The sequence below is a fragment of the Mercenaria mercenaria genome, chromosome 16 (assembly GCF_021730395.1).
Source record: "Mercenaria mercenaria strain notata chromosome 16, MADL_Memer_1, whole genome shotgun sequence".
NCBI classification, from domain to species: Eukaryota; Metazoa; Mollusca; class Bivalvia; order Venerida; family Veneridae; genus Mercenaria; species Mercenaria mercenaria.
Window position 1 is genome coordinate 55,794,954 of NC_069376.1, and position 19,895 is coordinate 55,814,848.

The 19,895-nt window shown below is 34.7% G+C and overlaps 1 protein-coding gene across 1 annotated transcript; it reads left to right on the forward strand.

Moving 5' to 3' along the window:
- LOC123539866 (embryonic protein UVS.2-like) lies at positions 1-19,886 on the forward strand. The gene is made up of 17 exons (XM_053525955.1): positions 1-136; positions 403-548; positions 1,324-1,444; positions 2,168-2,324; positions 2,561-4,293; positions 4,707-4,902; positions 5,511-5,589; positions 5,971-6,091; positions 7,040-7,215; positions 7,728-7,952; positions 10,233-10,340; positions 11,195-11,295; positions 14,333-14,519; positions 14,888-15,012; positions 16,699-16,915; positions 17,498-17,773; positions 18,437-19,886. Exons 5-17 carry the CDS (start codon positions 4,193-4,195, stop codon positions 18,757-18,759), a joined length of 2,235 nt encoding a protein of 744 aa, XP_053381930.1. The 5' UTR covers positions 1-136; positions 403-548; positions 1,324-1,444; positions 2,168-2,324; positions 2,561-4,192; the 3' UTR covers positions 18,760-19,886.
- The last annotated feature ends 9 nt before the right edge of the window (positions 19,887-19,895 follow it).

Sequence of the window (19,895 nt, forward strand, 5' to 3'; positions counted from 1 at the left end):
TAGAGTTTTTGGTTAAATTTAGAAGAGACTATAAGCAAAACTACAAGAGACATTCTATCTGATACAATTACTACAATGTTGAGTAAAGGGACAAGTTGAAGACAAGTGCTCTAACTAATACTGAGGGTATTCCAGGGTAAAGGTTTACTTTTGGCCGTGATGTAATGACAAATATAAGAATTAGTCATGAATCGAAACAGATATTATAATGTTGATATTCAAATATTCGATATATTTCAAGGGGCTACACACCTTGGAATAAGACAGATAATATCGTGTTTCCATACATATTCTTATTATGATATTCTTAAATGGTTTAATTTGTAATGAAATCTTTAACCTTTTCTGTGTTATTACATTTGTACAAACATTTAATGTATACGAATAAAACTGAAATTTCAGAATGTATAGAGAAACGTTGTATTGTGTACAGAGACAACTGCATGTTGAAGGGTTCGACTGTAACCTGCCTGATATAGCTAGGGCCAGCTTTGCAAGCGTCTTCAGCATCCTGGGCCCAGGCAATTACGATTTCAGGTCATGCAAACGTATGTTTATTTATACTATTTGAGTACAGTCCATTCAAGCGTGCGTTCCTTTATAAGTTATACTCATTGCATTCCTTTATAAGTTATACTCATTGACCGTTTAAATACTAGAATGTTCCTTTATACTTTATAGTTATTGATCGTTTGAGCACAGTTCATGTGGCGTGTGTTCCTTTACACGTTAACTTTGATTACAGTCCATGACAGAGTATGTTCATTTATACGTTTATCCATTGACCGTTTGATTACAGTTCATGACAGCACGTGTTCCTTTATATTTATTGACCATCTGATTACACTTAATGCCAGTATAAGTTCCTTTATACATTATTGACCGTCTGGTTACACTTAATGCCAGTATAAGTTCCTTTATACACTATTGGCTGTCTGTTTACAGTTCGTGCCAGCGTATGTTCCTTCGTAAGTTTTATTAATTGACCTTTTGCTTACAGTTCATGTTAGCGTATGGTCCTTAATGCGTTATCTTTTATTGGAGCTTACACGTATATATGATTTTAAAACGGAAATATGCATTTGGTATTTGGTTGTAGGTCGTGCCAACGTGTGTTAATGCTAGCGTATAATGTAATTAAGCATATGTTAAATGGTCATTTGATTAAAGTTAATTCCTACGTATGTTGTTTATAATATTAAATTAATACCATATTGGTCATTCTATTGCAGTCCACGTCAAGAGATTAATGTGATTATCATCGCCATGTAGTCAATTTTAATCCCCAATATTTGATAAGTAACTAACATTTTTCTGCTGTAGTCACTCCAGAGATTGGAAGTATATGCACTAATATCGCCCGGCTTAGTCATTACACACTAATAGCAAGCGGACCCTTTCTGTCAAAGATGCAATTTCATGGCAACCCGAGTGGAACTTGTGTGTAAGTTATATAATCTTTTATGAGTACATTCCTGCCAGGCAGAGTGTAAATTGCCATTCTTCTAATATATAAAAAATAATATTAGCTAGTATTTAACTGACTTTAATAGTATTCTAGCATGGCCCGAGTTGATTGCCGTTAACCAAAGAAAAAAGTCAAACTATGTATATTCTGCGATGAGCAACGGTTAACGCGCGGACCAGTAAAAGAGCAAAATGTCATCAATTCTGAGGTCAAACTTTAAAGCTATACAAGAGAAAACGCCCAAGACCCAAGGAAAATGAGAGATTATTATTGCTAATACATTGTATTTGGTTAAGTATTGTATAACTATGATATTAAATTTGTATGAGTCAGTTCTATAAGACGTGTAGTGCAGTTCTAGGCTGATATGAACTACAAACATTTAACATTTTCGTGCCTCTTATATAACATACATTATCGAATTATTCGATAGTATCCAAAGTTATGTCATATTTTACTTTTTTTCTGACCGTTTTAAAAATAGTTTAGACTGTTTCGAACGCTTGCTTCGGCTAAGGCATTTTTAATTTACAGAAAGACATTTGTACACACCCATTTGTTGCCTGGATAAATTAGAATAGCACTAAAATGGATTTGGTCTTGTTGTAGATACGCAAAATGACACAGACTAATTTTAACTATTATTTGTTGTGTTTGAAGTAATGTTATAAACATATAAAACATTTTCTGTCATTAAAGGTATAGTACTCCGCTGGTTAGATACGCTGAACAAAGTCTGGGTTACCTTGGCGTAAGGTGCAGTAAGTTCCAAATTGAGGAAAGTTTCAAGAGCCAATCAGCAAGCAGTTTTTTAAACAAGCACTTCCCTGGAGTGGACCTGAACGTTTGCTTTAAGGTAAACATAAAGGAAAATTAAATTAATATCGTATCATAAAGTTAAGATTTTATGTTTGACAACTAGACTTTGTTGTCGTGTTCTAGAAGTTTGTTTATCACTAATTGATACGTTCCGTTCTATGAAAAACAGTAGAACTCGTAAAAAAGCGTTTGTCAGAATGTTCTGTAAATTCAATTTGCAACATGGCTATCATAGCATATAGACAAAAATTTAGTTCAATGACCATTTTCCAGACCATTGGATCTACATATGACAAAAACTGTGAAGATTATGGCACCATATTTTCCAATGATAATGTCATACGGTGCTTGGCAAGTCTCCCAACCGTTAATCTCACCGATAACATGGATCCCGAAGATAAAAAGATGCAGTGCAGGTTAATATACTATGGTAACGTTATATTCTTACTACGTTGACGTATTCAGCATTTATTAGGGGAACTTGTGTAATGTAAATATATAGCCATTTTCAATAGTTCACGATAGTTTAATTAGTTCAAAACATTGCATGTTTTTAATTAGACGGTTTATTTTCAATGATATAAATTTGAGTTAATCAGGAAAAATGTATCAGTTTTGTACAGGAGATTATGGCATGTATGGTGCAACAGTTACAAGTGATGGGAACACAATGTTCTATGGTACAAATGACATCAGCCTTGAATATCTATTCACTTTTGTCAGGAACTCAGCGGCGTATAACACAGTGTCCAAGTTAGTGTAATTCATCTACATACATTTGTCAGGGATGATAATTAATCTATAGTTCTTTACAGAATGCATAAGACTGTAACATGCCAACATATATTTGTCAGGAAAGAGGAGTATTTTAAAGCATCGTACAAAATTTTCCGGTTAGTAATAAACTTGTAAATATTTGTAGGACAAAGGAGCAACATTTCTCGTTTTATAGAATGTCTTTGTTAGATAAATATCTGTTATAGCTTTTTACTGAATAACTGCATAAGTATAACAAACCTGCATATATTTGTCAGAAATGAGAAGTAATCTATGTAGCAGAACGTTCATGTAAATGTTACATGTCTTGGTTTGTCAAGTTGCAAGAAATGACGAGTTATTTGCAGCGTAACACTGAATGTTCATGCACTTGCCACAGTGCTATGCAGTTGTCTTTGATGATTCTACCACGACCCGATTACTTTCCAAATGAAACAAAGAAGACAGAAACTATGTGTTATTATGGAACACATTCACTGTTTGTTTAATCACAATTAGTAGGTCAAAGCGTCAAACGTCAGCGCCGCGCTGGAATAGAAAACAAGACAAAACAGACACATATATGGTGGATATCTTCAAGGATGTATATAGGTCTAATAATCCTTGATATCGTGTTAGGTGTGTCAAACAGTGATTTGGTCTTGAATAATGTCATTATTTGATGTTCAGTTGCGTATTATTGTAATTCTTTTGCATCTAAATTCAAACAATGATATTATTCAACGACACATCACTATTTGGGGTTTACTATTTCCTAAATATACAATTACTGTGTAGATGTAATAACAATGGCCCTAAAACGTGTAAAAATCCTGGTCTTGTTAATGAATGCTAGTGTAATTATTAGGTATTCTCTTCTACCCTTTGGAGGAAGTGGTTTGTGATTCGTATTTTAAATATGCTTAACTGTATATAAGTACATACATGTACATATTTAGAAAAATAAAAGAATATGAACATGATTTTTTTAAATATCGCTTTAACTTGACTTTGCGGCACATGGTTTTATTTATACTAATTCAGGGGGAGAGATGCTAGTTTGATCACAACCCCATTGTCTGTATATGTATATGATTATTGATATCTAATTAATCTATTCGAGATAACGACAGTTACGTTTCTACATCGATGTGTAATGACGACTTTCGATTGGTGTCGTTCATCGCTACAAGTGGGAACGTCCTGTTAAAATCGCTGGAACAGTATAGCAACAAGGATCTTGTGTGTGCGTAAGTCATATAGTTTCTGACATCCGTTTTATATATAAGAACTTCTTTTTTTTTCTTCCGTTTTACTTGTCTAGTTTATAGTTGCAACTGTTCGTTATGGGACGGGGAAGGGAAAATACCAAATGTCAAATAAACAAACATGCGAGAATATAAAAAGCATTAGGATCTTTTCGTTTAACTTTCAACCATATACAAATCTAGATTGGTGACTTATGTAATAGTAACGCGGCAGAATAATTATTGACTTAAAATATTTTACCATAAAAATTATATATTCATCAGCAGACTTTTAAATTATAAAAGAATTGCGACCAACGGTCCCAGATTATTTATCAGTTTTGAGAGTATAACCAGTCCTTGCTTGCTGTCCTTTTGTGATGGACTGTTTCCGATACGTATTTTATTTCTTATAGCACATTCAAAACCGAAGCAGACGTTCTTTTGAACAACGTCAATGCCAGCTGCTCTTCGTCTAAAATATTATCGGCACTGACGTCCTCATTCGGGATATCTTTCATGAACGGACACTATCCAGAGCTGGATATAAGTCACTGTGCTGCAGGCAATGTCGCACAATCAGACAGCATTATGTCGCAAGGAAGCAGAAAGGTGATATTCGATTTTTAAGTACAGAACGTTGCTTCTTAATGATCTTTACGGTAGTTATTTGTTTTGTTATAACAAGGAACACCGAATGATAGAAAAACTAAGGCAGAAGTTTGTGAAACTTATATACTTCCATGCTCACTTTTGACCAGTTTACGTCGAAATTCAAGAAAGGTATTTCCGGTAGTATCCTTAATGATATCCTTAATTCTTTCTTTTTAATGATAACTTTAATTCATTCTGTAGTATTAAACATTCATTTACAATTAACATAGAATAAGAAAATTAAATTGAAAATTGTTTACATTAGCAAGTCATAATACAATATTTTGCGTGTACCTATACGAAATGTCAAACCGTAGAAGGATTTACTGTTAGGTTTAGAGGCACCCCGACATAATTTAGGTCATATGACTACTTTTCTATTTTGTTTTGGGGTGGAGAAAAATCTCAACTAACGGCCTTTTGCAAGCCAGCCTTCCTCACATGAAAAATCTACTCCTCAAACGTGGTTACGAGCCCATATCGGTAAGAACAAGTTATTGGAAGTCAGCGACGTTAATCACTCGGCCACGGAGTCATAAAAGAAATCTGTTTGGAAATCGTTTCAGAAACGTAATGCAGTGGCAATAAAGGACTGGCTGTGGAAAGATCAGAAAATTCCATATGTGGTAGACGAAAGTGAATTCGGTAATCTGTATTTTAATAAGTTTATCTACAAACATCTTTTTACAAATTTCAAAAATGTCTGTCTAACTGAGAAAAATCTTACATTATAATAAAATGAAAACCTAAAAATAACGTACGACATTACAAGTAAATAAACTTAAGCATCGCCTCTATGCAGCCATCAATATGTGCTCACTTCTAACAGGATGGTACGTTTTTTCTGAATGTAGAAGAGTAGGAGTACTGTACAAAATCTTGTTTAGCACTCAAATCATATGTCATTATCAAATTTTATAATGATTTATAAATCGGATCTGTCTAGTTACATATAAGGGGATGAAGATGGCTGCTTCATCTAAAAAAGGAATATATGGCATTAACCAGAATAAGACAATTTTTCAGATACGGTTGGTGTATTGATGATTAGCAAAGCAATAAAAAAGTTCAACGAAGATGTAGCTTGTATCAAATTTACACCCAGAGTCAACGAATTCGATTATGTTCGTTTCAAAAGCGGACAAGGGTAAGATATCCCATTATGGAACAGTATACGTACAAAATTCAGATTTCCAAAAGTATGGTACAAGACCCAGATTTTCCAAAAGTGTGGTACAAAACTCTGAATTCCGATATATATGGATCAGTATTCATACAAAACACAGATTTCCAATGACATAGAACAGTATTCATACAAAACACAGATTTCCCATGACATGGAACAGTATTCATACAAAGCGCAAATATCGTTTGTGTTTGGGCTCGAAACTAGATTTGTTTTCAAATGAGAAAGTCGTTTTCTAGCTTATAAAAGTTCGGTGTTTCTACCAGGATACCTGCCTTGGAACAATATTCACATGGAACAGTATTCATACAAAACACAGATTTACCATGACATGGAACAGTATTCATACAAAGCGCAAATATCGTTTGTGTTTGGGCTCGAAACTAGATTTGTTTTCAAATGAGAAAGTCGTTTTCTAGCTTATAAAAGTTCTGTGTTTCTACCAGGATACCTGCCTTAACCTTAAAAAAACTTTCTTACGCCTCAGTCATTTAAAGCTGCAAAGTGCCATATGACGAACTGTGTCGGTGAGATTTATATATTTAAACATTTATCAACTTGTAGAAACCCTTCAATGTATAAAGCAATTTTCAGAGGATCTTCAACACCTGTTAACATTTTAAATTATGTGTGACCTATATCTAAAATCGTATATAATATAATCGTAAGTGCTGTTATACATGTAATTTATGGTCATTTGGGATTATGAAGTCCATACAATGCTGTTTCACAACAGAATTCCACCATAACGGCCATCTGCTTCGAAGGCAGTGATGGTCGACATTGAACACAAACCCGTTTGTAGAGTCGTTCGCCTAAATTCCTGCTAAGATCACATTGGTGTAACCTCTTTAACGGGAACTAGCCTTACTTAATTTTATTTTTAATTTCAAGTTGTTGTTTTTGCAGATGCCATTCAACTATCGGTAGAGATGGCGGTGAACAAATATTGACTATTGGTCCAGACTGTTATTATCTGGGAGTAATATTACATGAGATGACTCACGCGGTCGGATTCTTCCACGAACAAAATCGATGGGATAGGGACAACTATGTAACCATATTTTGGAACAATATTCAAACCGGTAACTCCATCACAGTTTGACTCGCTTGTTTTGTCTGGTTGAAAATTGTTTATTTTGTTTTTGCGTTATTTTTCAAAAGTATACGTTTTGTATCAACACTATTTAGAAACAATATAGACGAAGCTGATGCTTTTTCTCAACTGTTGGTAGGTTAAGTAAATGGTTGCATTTTATGCCATTTTCAATGGTTTTGCTGGGTTTTAACGACAGTTTCCAACGGTATAACAGTTTTTACTTGAAAGCCGTTTGCAAGATGTACATGTGTATGTATCATTTTATATATTTCTTGTAATAATAAGACATTAATTATAAATGCTCTCTTAATATCACCATACACACTAGTTACTAACACAAGGAGCTGACTCCTTAGTTATTTCATTAAAACATCGTAGACAAATTAAAATTAAAAAATATCAGTGGCTTCAATATATAAAATATAGGTAGCAATTTCAAATACTTACAAAAGAAAAGCATAAATGTTTGTTTTATCATATTTATGTTTTGATTCACAGGAAAAGACCATGATTTCAACCTACAGGATCAGAAATATTTGGATACGCTTGGGGCACCATACGACTATGGAAGCATTATGCATTATGGGCCCTACATATTTAGCAAGGACCCAAGCAAGCCTACCATGACTCCCAAGTACGATCCCCACGTAGAATTAGGTCAAAGGGATGGATTCAGTAAACTAGATATTTGGAAAATAAACACCTTGTATGGGTGTAAATCAGGTGATTTTGTTTTGAAGTTGGTTAATATATCTAAATAGCGAAAATACATATCAGTAACGTACCAGTGCTGCATAAACTATGTCACATACGTCACAATCAGGCAAAGCCAGCTTGACAGAAAACAATATCATATAGGTCACAAAAATGAAGGCGTTACCCAAAACCTATCATAAATAATGAAACATTCAGATGTGAGGAAGAACTAGTTTCTTAATAGTTAGATCTTAGAAATAGAGTTTTAGCTCTCAGTACCACCCCCCTCCTTTACTTTCGCTATTGTTTGTTTAAGATACTTCTTACTGTTTTATTCCCTTTTTTTTGCTTTGTGCTTTGAGTTGACATACTATGTCAAAATTTACGTGAATGTTTGACAGTTCAAAGAAGCCTGTGTTGTATATCACAGTGCCGTAGCCAGACACAAATTTTAACCGAGGCAACCTAGGGGGATCCGGGGGCATGCCTCCCGGATTTTTTCCCCAGGACGTCTCTGGTGCGGTCTGAAGCACTCTCAAACTGTTTTATATCACAGTAAAATCGTCCCTTTAGCCCTATATTTCACAGAACGTTCATATTTTAAGAAAAAATATATTTATAACAAGGATAATTGGGGATTTATCCTATTCTAATATAGTCTCGGATACAATCATTTTTTGTAATTGAAAGGCAATAAAATCAGAAAACCATCAGTAAGACATACAAAATGTTTTTTTAGCTCACCTGTCACATAGTGACAAGGTGAGCTTTTGTGATCGCGTGGCGTCCGTCGTCCGTGCGTCCGTGGACGTCCGTTCGTTCGTCTGTCCGTAAACTTTTGCTTGTGACCACTCTAGATGTCACATTTTTCATGGGATCTTTATGAAAGTTGGTCAGAATGTTTATCTTGATGATATCTAGGTCAAGTTCGAAACTGGGTTATGTGCGGTCAAAAACTAGGTCAGTAGGTCTTAAAATAGAAAAACCTTGTGACCTGTCTAGAGGCCATACTTTTCAATAGATCTTCATGAAAATTGGTCAGAATGTTCACCTTGATGATATCTAGATCAATTTTGAAACTGGGTCACATGCCTTTAAAAACTAGATCTTTAGGTCAAATAATAGAAAAACCTCGTGTCCTCTCTAGAGGCCATATTTTTCAATGGATCTTCATGAAAATTGGGTCATGTGGGGACAGGTGAGTGATTCAGGACCATCATGGTCCTCTTGTTTAGTATACTAGTAGTTTATTAGTTTATAACCCGGGAGGGGGTAGGTACTGGAGGGGGACTGTGTCCATGTTGGTGTAAAGATAACTATGAAATGGTGGCCTCTGGTGCATTTTTTTGGTCTGAATTTTAAGGTATTGGAGGGGATTCCCCTTCCGTTTAGTGGTGGTCAGATGGTTCTCTTATTTTGAAATACAGATACGAAATGGTGGCCTATGGTGCATTGTTTGGTCTAAAATTTGAGGTACTGTAGGGGGATCTTCTCAATTTAGGGGGTCAGGGGGCTCTCCCCCTGGAAAAAAATGAATTACAAGTATGAAATGGTGGCCTCTAGTGCCTTTTTTGGTCTGAATTTTAAGGTATGAAAGGGGATTCACCCTCATTTTCAGGGGGCTTTTTCCCTGAAACATTTTGAAAATTCAGTATGAAATAGTGACCTCTGGTGCATTTTTGGATTTAAATTTGATAAATATAATACACAATTGGGTTCGACTTTGATGAGTAGCTCACTTCTCAGCCAACTTTGGGGAGGGGGCATGGACAAGGCTATCAATGCGGATTTCCGCCTCACCTTGCCTCAATGATGTCATGAGGCAGATATATTATGTTATATTCTCATGATATTAATATACTTCTCTGAACTTTTATAACTGAAGTTTTCATCAGTGTGAAAGGCCTACTTTTTACTCTTCTTTTGTTTTTGCCTCTCAAATTTTAACCGAGGCAACTGCCTCGGTTTGCCTCAGTGTGGCTACGGCGCTGTATCATAACAATAGCTGCAAAATAATAGGCGAATATACAATCTGACTTTCAGTCAAAACAACCATGCAGCTATCGTTCTATATGCCTTGTCATTCCATGAAATAACTTATCTTTTCATTTTACCTGTTCTATTAATAAAATGTCATCATCATCTAAAATGACCAAATACTTAAATAGAGTAGCGATTTAAATTTTAAGTCTATGCCAGTGAAATGGTACATCGTGCTTTACTTTGTGAGGCTGTCCGAACTGTATACTGAATAGTGTTCATAAATAGTATTCTAAACAATATGTCTGAAACTATATTTTTGCCAAGGTGCCCCTCCGTTACCAGACTGGATGCTTTACCTGTCAAGCACGTTGCAGCCTACGTCAATGGTAGCAACTTCTTCAACGTCAGTCGTAACGTCATCTACTTCCTCTGGTAACTATCAGTGACGTCACATGCCCGTGTGCACGTATTGAAATAATCACTTTTATTATATTTAAAGAGTAAATACATAAATCTAGTTTAAATTCCAGTAAATATTTAGAAGTTTAATATTTGCATGAAAGAACATGAAAGTCAACTTGCACAGGATCGAAAGATTAATGAATCTTGTGCATTGAATGTAAGTAAGAAAGTTCTGATTTGATATGATTTGGTTTTGATAAAGTACTTTGATTAAAAGCTAATTACTTGTATTTTCCTTTTCATATCTGTTTCTTTTGGACAACAAAGAATTATTTTGTTCTGTTGGGTTTAAACTTACACCGGCACAATGTTTTGGTGGAGGGAGACCAAGGATCACTATTTCAGGCACGATCGGGCGTCCGAGTAGAACCACCGACCTTCATAAGCTAGCTGCATGGTTTTCTAACATTAAACAATTGTACGTCCCAATCGATTCAAATCCACGGTGGGGAGAGGTAAGTAATTCGAAGTCAGCGACCTTATATAATCGCTGACCTCAAATCACTTGCCCCTCATCAATGTGTGTTCGAGCCTTACTCGGGGCTTTGAATTCTTCATGTGAGGAAGCCATTCAGCTAGCTTAAGAAGGTCGGTTCTACCCAGGTGCCCGCTCGTGATGAAATAATGCACGGAGGGGCAACTGGAGTCTTCCTCCACAATCAAAGCTGGAAAGTCGCCATATGACCTGTGATTGTGTCGGTGCGACGTTAAACCCAACAAAATAAATAATCGCTTGGCCACAGTGGCCCCAGAAAAAAGACATGTCCTGACTGACTACTGTGGTGTCCAGTATTTCTGAATCAAAACTATTTCACTTTTTACAGTAAAGCCGGGAATACCAGGAAAACCAAAGGTTCTGGTTACCGTGTTTGCGAACGCATTGAGGATAAACTGGGACCAGCCAATCTCCACTGATCAGATTACAGTAGGCAGTTTAAATTTTATCGATTTCTGTCTAGCATATACCGCCAAATCTGTTTTTCGGCGTTAGCTGAATAACATGGATTTTGACATCGATTCTGTAGTAATCGGGACACGGTGCGCGCTGAGAAGATAAAACATTTATTAAGTCTTAAATGACATTGATTATCAGAAGGCATATATTAATTGGAACATATTTAGTAGTTTTGTTACCCTAAACTAAAATGATATATTCAAATTTAAAGTTTTTAGTAATTCATCACCGCTAGAGAAATCGAAAGTAAACTTCTTCATCCGTTGCGTACCTCGCTTATGGATGAGTGAGTTGTGGCTGGTTGTAACTGTAGAGTCAGTGTACCCGGTGTCAAACTGTACGCGGTTTCGACACACACGGTAAATAAAGCAGAAAATTTAACAATTCTTTTTTTTTTCATGAAACTGAGTTATTCCCTACATAATTTGCCAGGGGCCTTTCCCCACTGGAGCCTCGCTCTGGCAAGTGCAGACAAAAACAATAACAACACCAATGGAGGCCAGTAGGTCAGCTGAAAATTTTTAAATTTCATGAAAATAATGACTATGCAAAACAACAATGAGTAAATTAAATTTAAAAATAACTATTCCATCATATATTATTGATGTATTTACCTATTACTTTACCCAAATATTATGTAAGTATTTACCTATTACTTTACCCAAATAAAAAAGATTTCAACATTTATTGAAGGTATCCCAATCTGCAAATGTTAGATTTTTTTTGCTTTAAGTTTTTTTTTTTAAACTGAGTACTTAATCAAGTAATTAGAGTTATGGGGATCACTACTAGTGATTTAAAAGCTAGAGTTTTATTTTCATGTCAACTGCTTTTGTTTTAAACTGAGTACTTATCAAGCAATTAGAGTTATGGGGATCACTACTAGTGATTTAAAAGCTAGGGTTTTATTTTCATGTCAACTGCTTTAGCCTTTTCCAGTCCAACTAATTGTACGCTGGTCGACATATTGTGCTAGTGGGTTACTTATGGGGGATTCCGACCCAACACGAAATTATTTCAGAATCGATTCAGGACGTCAAATCATTTTGACCTTCTATCACTGAAGGGATACCTCTTGATCATTTAAATTTGCTGCTTAGTTGAAATATTTGCAAATGAATAATGTGTTCGTATCCAAATACTTTCTGTCTGTACATTCTGTTTAATTATGAATTTTTCATGCGCCAAACATTATAACCTCTACGCCGTTTGTCTTTTTAAAGACATTTCTTGTTATTATTATATTTGACAACAGGCCAATGACAACTGAGGAATGCATTAAATTACCATTACATCTTAAATTATTTCATTACATGACATAACAGTAATGCATGAAATTACCATCAATGGCCTATTGCATTTCACTTAACGAAATTTGCCTTCATGGATTTTTTTACTGTTCATTTTTTCGTATTTACATGACATAAAAACCATCTATAAATTTAAAGTATTTACAGCCAAAGATGTTATTTTGCTAAACATTGGGTCAGTTACATGACTGAGTAATACATTAAATAAGTAAAATTACCATTACCTTGAAAATATTTGTATTACATTAGCCTACCATTACATGGTTTTGAAACAGTTAGGCATGGCATCACATAATATTAAACAATAGTTTGCCTGTATGAATTTCATAGTATTTACATTGTATAGTTATAGCATATTCCTTTTCTACAGATGTCTTTTCTTTTAAATTCGTTCATGAGTGTTCCTAAAAATTTGTTCATTGAAAATAAGCGATAAAATATAGATCATTGGGTTTGTTCGTGCTTTCAGCTTTTGATATTTCCTAGATACAACTAAGGTTTAGTTTGTTCATAATACGTTATCCAAATAAATGTCTTTCACTTCACTATCTGAGTATGTTACAAACGAGAGATAGAAATTTAAGATCAGTGTGTTAGGGGACAATATGTTTCACTGGCTGTAGCCAGATATTATTATTATTATTAATATTATTATTATTATTTATTGTGTTGTTGTTGTTGCTGACAGAATGGAAAATTTGACCAGAACTGGAACTGCTGTGTGGCAAAAAGGACAAAATACAAATATGCTGTCCCACCATTAGGGTGAAAAATGCCAATTTTATATAAATTGTAAAATAAAATTATAAAATAACTCAGTATCTATTGAGAATAAATACAACACAGCCTTATATTTATGCCAGACTGTAGCGATATTTCGCTTGAAATGTTCCATTGCTCGAATTGGCCTCATTTGGAATAACAAAATTTCTAATATATTAATGTTTTAAGACTTAAAAAACAAAATGAAAGGTAATAAAATCAGGATATTGCATACAATTTATACATGACACGTTTATCATTTTTATATTTGAGTGGAATCATTTAATAGCTTAAAACACTGTTAAATAACTGCTTGAAAAGTTCTCGAACTGGCCACTGAATCTTGATATTTACTTGTTACTGACTGTTGTATTCAATGACCCTGCTTTATATTGCATTTATGTATAATACTTAAAGGTGTGATACTGTGTTTCTGCTGATGCTATGGTCATAATTCTAATTTATTCATTTTGAGTAAATTATTTGCTTTTTATTAAAGTAGTTTAGTGAAAAATAATATTAAAATGGAAATTAAAGGCAGTGTAAGCTAATGTATTTGAATACTTATCCACATTTTATTTTTGTAATGCAATACAGGTTACCATTACATTAACATGCATTACACATTACGTTAAAACATGTTAACTATTCATTACAGTATGTTATATATTGCACGTCCTGTTTATAAAGACTATGAAAAATTTGTTTGCAGATCGCCTTTTTATAAGTATATGTAGTAATTCAAACGGAAATGAGATGAATGGTCGCCAGTGTCCAGTGATCTCTTACAGTAAACAGATCACCACAGCTTTGACTTAATCTCCAAACGTTTAATCAGCAAATTCCGAACCATTCTTTAGGGTGGCATTGCATTTTATAAAGAAACACAAAATGTAAACAGTTCAAATTTATTTGTTGGGTTTTTTTTACTAAAGGGGTACTTACTATCGTATAAACTAGAACCGAATGGCCGCCTGCAACAGGTCCGGGTTACAGCTAACAAGTTGGCCTACTACCTGTCAACCTACACTAACCATCCGGGCCGTAGATTCACTATAACCATTGCAGCTATTACAGACAAGGGTGTTGGACCCGAGTCAGATCCTGTCACTACAAGATCAGGTATTTAGATATTTTTGAATTACATAAAATTGTTAAAGGAGAACCAACATACAAGATTTTGAAACAAAGAACGCAACTTCTCCACTGGTCAATTTCAAAAATGTGCCTAGAAAAAAACCAGTCAGATGCGATAGTTTTGAGACTAATCCCCATACTTCGTTTTTTTTAGTTTGACCAAGCTTGACGCTCAGAAAGGACATTTTAAGACACAAGTGTACCATATGTTAGCAGTAAATAAATGACTTACTGTTGTTAACAATATTTTATTTTATTATTCTATGTTAATTGTACAATTAAATCCAAAGTATGTAAAAAGTTGTTTAAAAATCAACTTTATCATGACAATCTAAATCTATTTACGTTTACAGCTTGCTCTAAGACACTGTTCCTCGATAATGAAACATTCGACAAAATCCATTCTCCATTCTTCAAACACGGATATTACGAACAAGATGTCGTTTGTCAGTGGGAGATCAGGACGCCGCCTAGACAGGTGAGCAATATATCTCTCTCCGTTCGTGTACGGTTGACACAAATAGAAAGTAACTACCCAATGAACCCGGCATGTGAAATAGGTCAGAGTATATTTCCACACTGGTAATAAAAAATATACATAGTACAAAAAAGTCGTGTGATAGTCATATCAATGACACTTCTTTTGTGCATTTTACGTTCTGAGTAATTGTCTACAACGAGTGATTGCTCGAGCTCCATCCAAACGGGGGCATTTTAGATGGTGTTGTCTTCTAAAATATACTGGATATCTTATATATGTATGTCAGTATCAATACATGTTTTTGTTTTGGTAAGAATATAATGTTAATTAACTGACTGATGCTGTTCCCTCGAAATGAAACTACAGCAGTGTATGTATGTACATTATTAAAATATACACAAAAATACACAGAAACATGAACAATGGGGGAAAAGCAACAAAGTATGTACCACCTTAGCACTTCCAGTGGGAAAACCACCACTTCTCAATCCTAACTCTGAACCTCTGGCATGTTTCAAAGTTACAGGACTCTCAAATAAAAGTCGAATCCCTAAAGGTATCTAAAACAAGTACTGAAGCAGTTCAGTCCCAGCTGGCATACCTATCATGGAATCTTCCACCTGTTCAACGAGCAGAGATAGTGTCAAACTGGGAAAAGGATGTTCACCAAACATATATGTCTTATATCTCAGAACACCCGGGTTACAATGTTTTCCAATTTTTCAATATTCATTTGGAAAATTGTCATGACTTGTAAATAACATCTCCATATATGTCAGATTTTGATATACCATGTAGCAGGAGAATATCGGGTGCACTACTATTTATTAACTATTTTGAGATATCCTCAAATCATTTCCGATTTCACAAAAGCATATTAATAGAATTAAGGATATCATTGAATTTGTCGATTTTGTGATATCACTACACGTCTATTCTGTGATATTATTACAAGATTTATTGATATCCAAACATAAAGAGTAATTTTGGATATCTTAAAATCGATTTTACGATAATTCTAAATGAGTAAAAACTAATACAATAATGCTAATGTATACGAATGACTGATTTCCATAAAGAGAATTTAGGATATCATAAAATCATACTTTTGAGATAGCCCTAATGATTTATTTATGAGATGTCCAATATTCTGCTTTTGTCCTAAAGACCTTTAATCATTTTATGATATCACGTTATTTTAGAATATCACATAATACATTTAATGATAACATAATATGAATTATTGATATCACACATCGAATTTAGGATATCACAAATTAATAAATACATATGTAAATGGCACCATATAAAATGTCTTTGAACAACAATTAAGTTTTAAAACTGTATTTGAGTTACGATAGTTTGCGGTAAAACAATATACTTGCTGAATGAGTTTACTGGCAATATATTAATTACTTTCATTAATGTCTAGATGCTCTAGATATCAAATCTTATCATTCTATGAGAGTCTTTTCTCTAGTAATGTACTAACAAATTGGTGATTAAATTCCGCTCAATGGAATAAATAGTATGATGCTATCAACCATCGGAGCAAATAACGGATTATCAGTTTAAATGCCTACTTAATTAGTTCTTACTGAAATACAAATGATACCTTGTCACATAGTCATGTCAACTAATGCCGTCACGGTGACAGAAGTCTTCATACATTTTATTTTGCAGCACATAAATTTAACATTTACGGCTTTGAATATTTCCGGAACCAATGAATGTAGTGACGACTATATTCGTATTGGATCTTCAAGACGATATTGTAATACGTCACCAACAAATGGTGACATCATAATGGCAACGAATGACGTCAAGGTGACATTTGTATCAAAACCAGGTTCGGCAGACACAAAACCAGGCGGATTCTCAATGACAGCGTCAGCGCAAGGTAAAATACAAGTAGCTTCATATTTCAATTTGTTTAAACGGTAACTTAATTCATAATGGCATTTTAACGCTATCAGTTTTGAAACAAGGAGCACCTGGAACTACTTCTAGATCTACCTAAATCTGCAATTCTAGCACAGCTAATATCGAAAAGGTTAAGGCTGGTTCGTGTATCACTTTATTATGTTACAGCATTTGCACTCTTAGGAATATTTCATTGTTTGTTTCTGTAAAGATATTGAAAAAAAAAACACGCTTAATTAGGCTATTGTTTTGTTTAACGTTATAAGGCCAAGAGAGTGAATATACACAAGACAATAATTCTACTTCTCTGTGCGATCAAACTTAGAAAGAAACACTAAAAATCACATACATACCATGGAATTATCACTACTAATTCGTTCGTAATGAAGTGTTCATGTTATGATAATAGCCTCTAGTGGCCACGTTTGAGACCATTCGTATCATTCAGTTTTTACAAATTTCCGAGTTTACAAAGTTCTGTTGTCTCAGACTCCTCTGTGTACTATAAGTTTCTAAGATTTATATTTTTAAACTATTGCGCAAACAAAATTTATTACAGGATATAGTCCAATAAACCTCAATATCGACGAGATGATTGCAGGATTTAATATTTCCTGGCAGTCGCCATTGCAAACACCATCTGCTATGACATCATACGTCATTAGCTATAAATTGACGTCAGATGCAGTACACAAAGAGATAGATGTATCACCAGAAACACGCTATTTTCTACTGTCAACGTATCCACATTTTGGGAGGGAGTATAGCATTGAGATTTATGCTAAATACCCGTCAGGAAATAGTCAATCGGCAGGGCCAGTCATTCTTAGATCAAGTAGGTCTTTGATAATGTATCCCTTGAGTACCAGCCATAATATTGACATTTATAAAGAGAAGCGATTTGTTTTATTTGTGTAAGCTTAATTTATATCACACTGTGAAGATAGAGTAAGGAGCAAGATGGTCTTCATCAATATCAAGCATATACATACGCAGACACAATGCTCATGCAATGTTTGGAAGGTGTTGTTTCAGTGATAATGAAATATTTTTCTGGGTCCAAGATCGCTGTTTATAGACAAATAGTTAGATCAGATTCCATGAAAGCACTGAGCACAGCAAACACAGTCAGAATCACACAGACCAAAGCAGGCAGACCACAAAGAACTCTTTTCGGGTGTAATAAAAATAACTTAAGTTTGTCTTCCTATTAAGTATTATGCCAGTTGAAAACGAACATTTGAAAAGGCACTTCGTCCGCGAGACTGATCTCTAGGGAAGCAATTTTCCAGTCTTTCTTGTAACGTTTTGCAAAATAAAATTAAGAGATCTTGTTGCACAAAAGAGTTGCTCGCAATTTATCATTTGAATACAAATTTGATTGGTTTCTATTTTGTAAGAACGAATCACATAGATTTCCAACCATGTGTTATTGGTAACCACAATACATGTATTTTGTATTTTTTCACGAGGATTCTATTGTATATTTTGTTTGCAGAATGTTTAAGAAACATAACAGTTTCCGGTACACACGAACATCTCAACAGCCCACACTATCCAGGAAAATACGAGCCAGGTACTATCTGTGAATGGAATGTGTTGCCAACTTCCGGTCGGAGACTTGTTCTTCACTTTGAACGCATTGATTTAAACAACGGAGATTATGTCGACATACTTAGTGAAGGGACCTACCTACGACTCGATGCTCAGAACAAACCAGCAGGTCAAATTGTAACAGATTTTGCAAAAGTTCAGTTTGTGAGTGATGACAACGATGAGGCCACAGGATTCAGAATAAATTTTTCATTGACCTCGTTTTAATGGAGACCACAATGCTAACTGCAGTTATTGTTCTATGTCGGTTGTGCACAACATATTCTACCTCTTTTTCTTTTCGAAATAAATGTAATTATGTTTTTATGTATAACTTTATACGACATACTTGTTAATACAAATAGAGTTTAATGGTGGAAAAATATCCAAGGTGTCATAGTAGACATTTTGTTAATTAAACACAGATGAGCTACCAACCTTTTGCTTTCCAACTGGATAGCTTCTTCACATAAAGGAATTGTACACTTTGAGTGGTCTTTAGAATACACAACTAAAGCAGTTCGAAATCATCCACGCCTTAGCTGTATTCGCTCAACTAGTATGTACTGGGTACCGACTTGATAATTTAAAAAAGTAAGCAAAGTATCTGTTTTCCGCTTTTTCTATCACGGCAAATTCTCTTTGGCTCTGATTATCTACCAGAACAAAAGGGTCATAATTATACAAACTTCCCCGATATCTCCTCAACAGCACCTCGACACAAATGATCTAACGAAACAACATCTATCACACAATTAGTAATGCTAAATATAAAATCAGTTTAATGAAAATATTCTTGTGTCTCTTTAAGTTCGATGTCTTTCAAAATGTTTATCACACTCTTATTCAGCGTTTTAGGCTACATCACTTAAACTTGTGGATATTGTATCATGCTAATCGCAGAGGTCATACTCGACTGGACTGGTGCCACACTTAAACCTGTGGATAACATATTAACCGCTGACTTCACAGGTCAAACTCGACTGGACTGGTGCCACATTTAAACTTGTGGATAATATATCAGCCGTTCATCGCCTTGATGAAACCTGTCTGGTGCCAGACTTAATCTTGTGAATAATGTATTAGCCACACATCGTAGAGGTGAAACCCGACTGATGCTACACTTGTGGATAATATATCAGCCGTTCATAGCCTTGGTGAAACCTGACTGGTGCCACACTTAATCTTGTAGATAATGTATTAACCACATACCGCAGAGGTGAAACCCGACTGGTGCCACTCTTAAACTTGTGGATAATGTATTAGACACACATCGTAGAGGTCAAGTCCGAATGGTGCAAAGACGGACAACAGTGCAGATTTCCTCAAGGCGAGGACATGTGAATGAGCTTTACTTTTCCTAC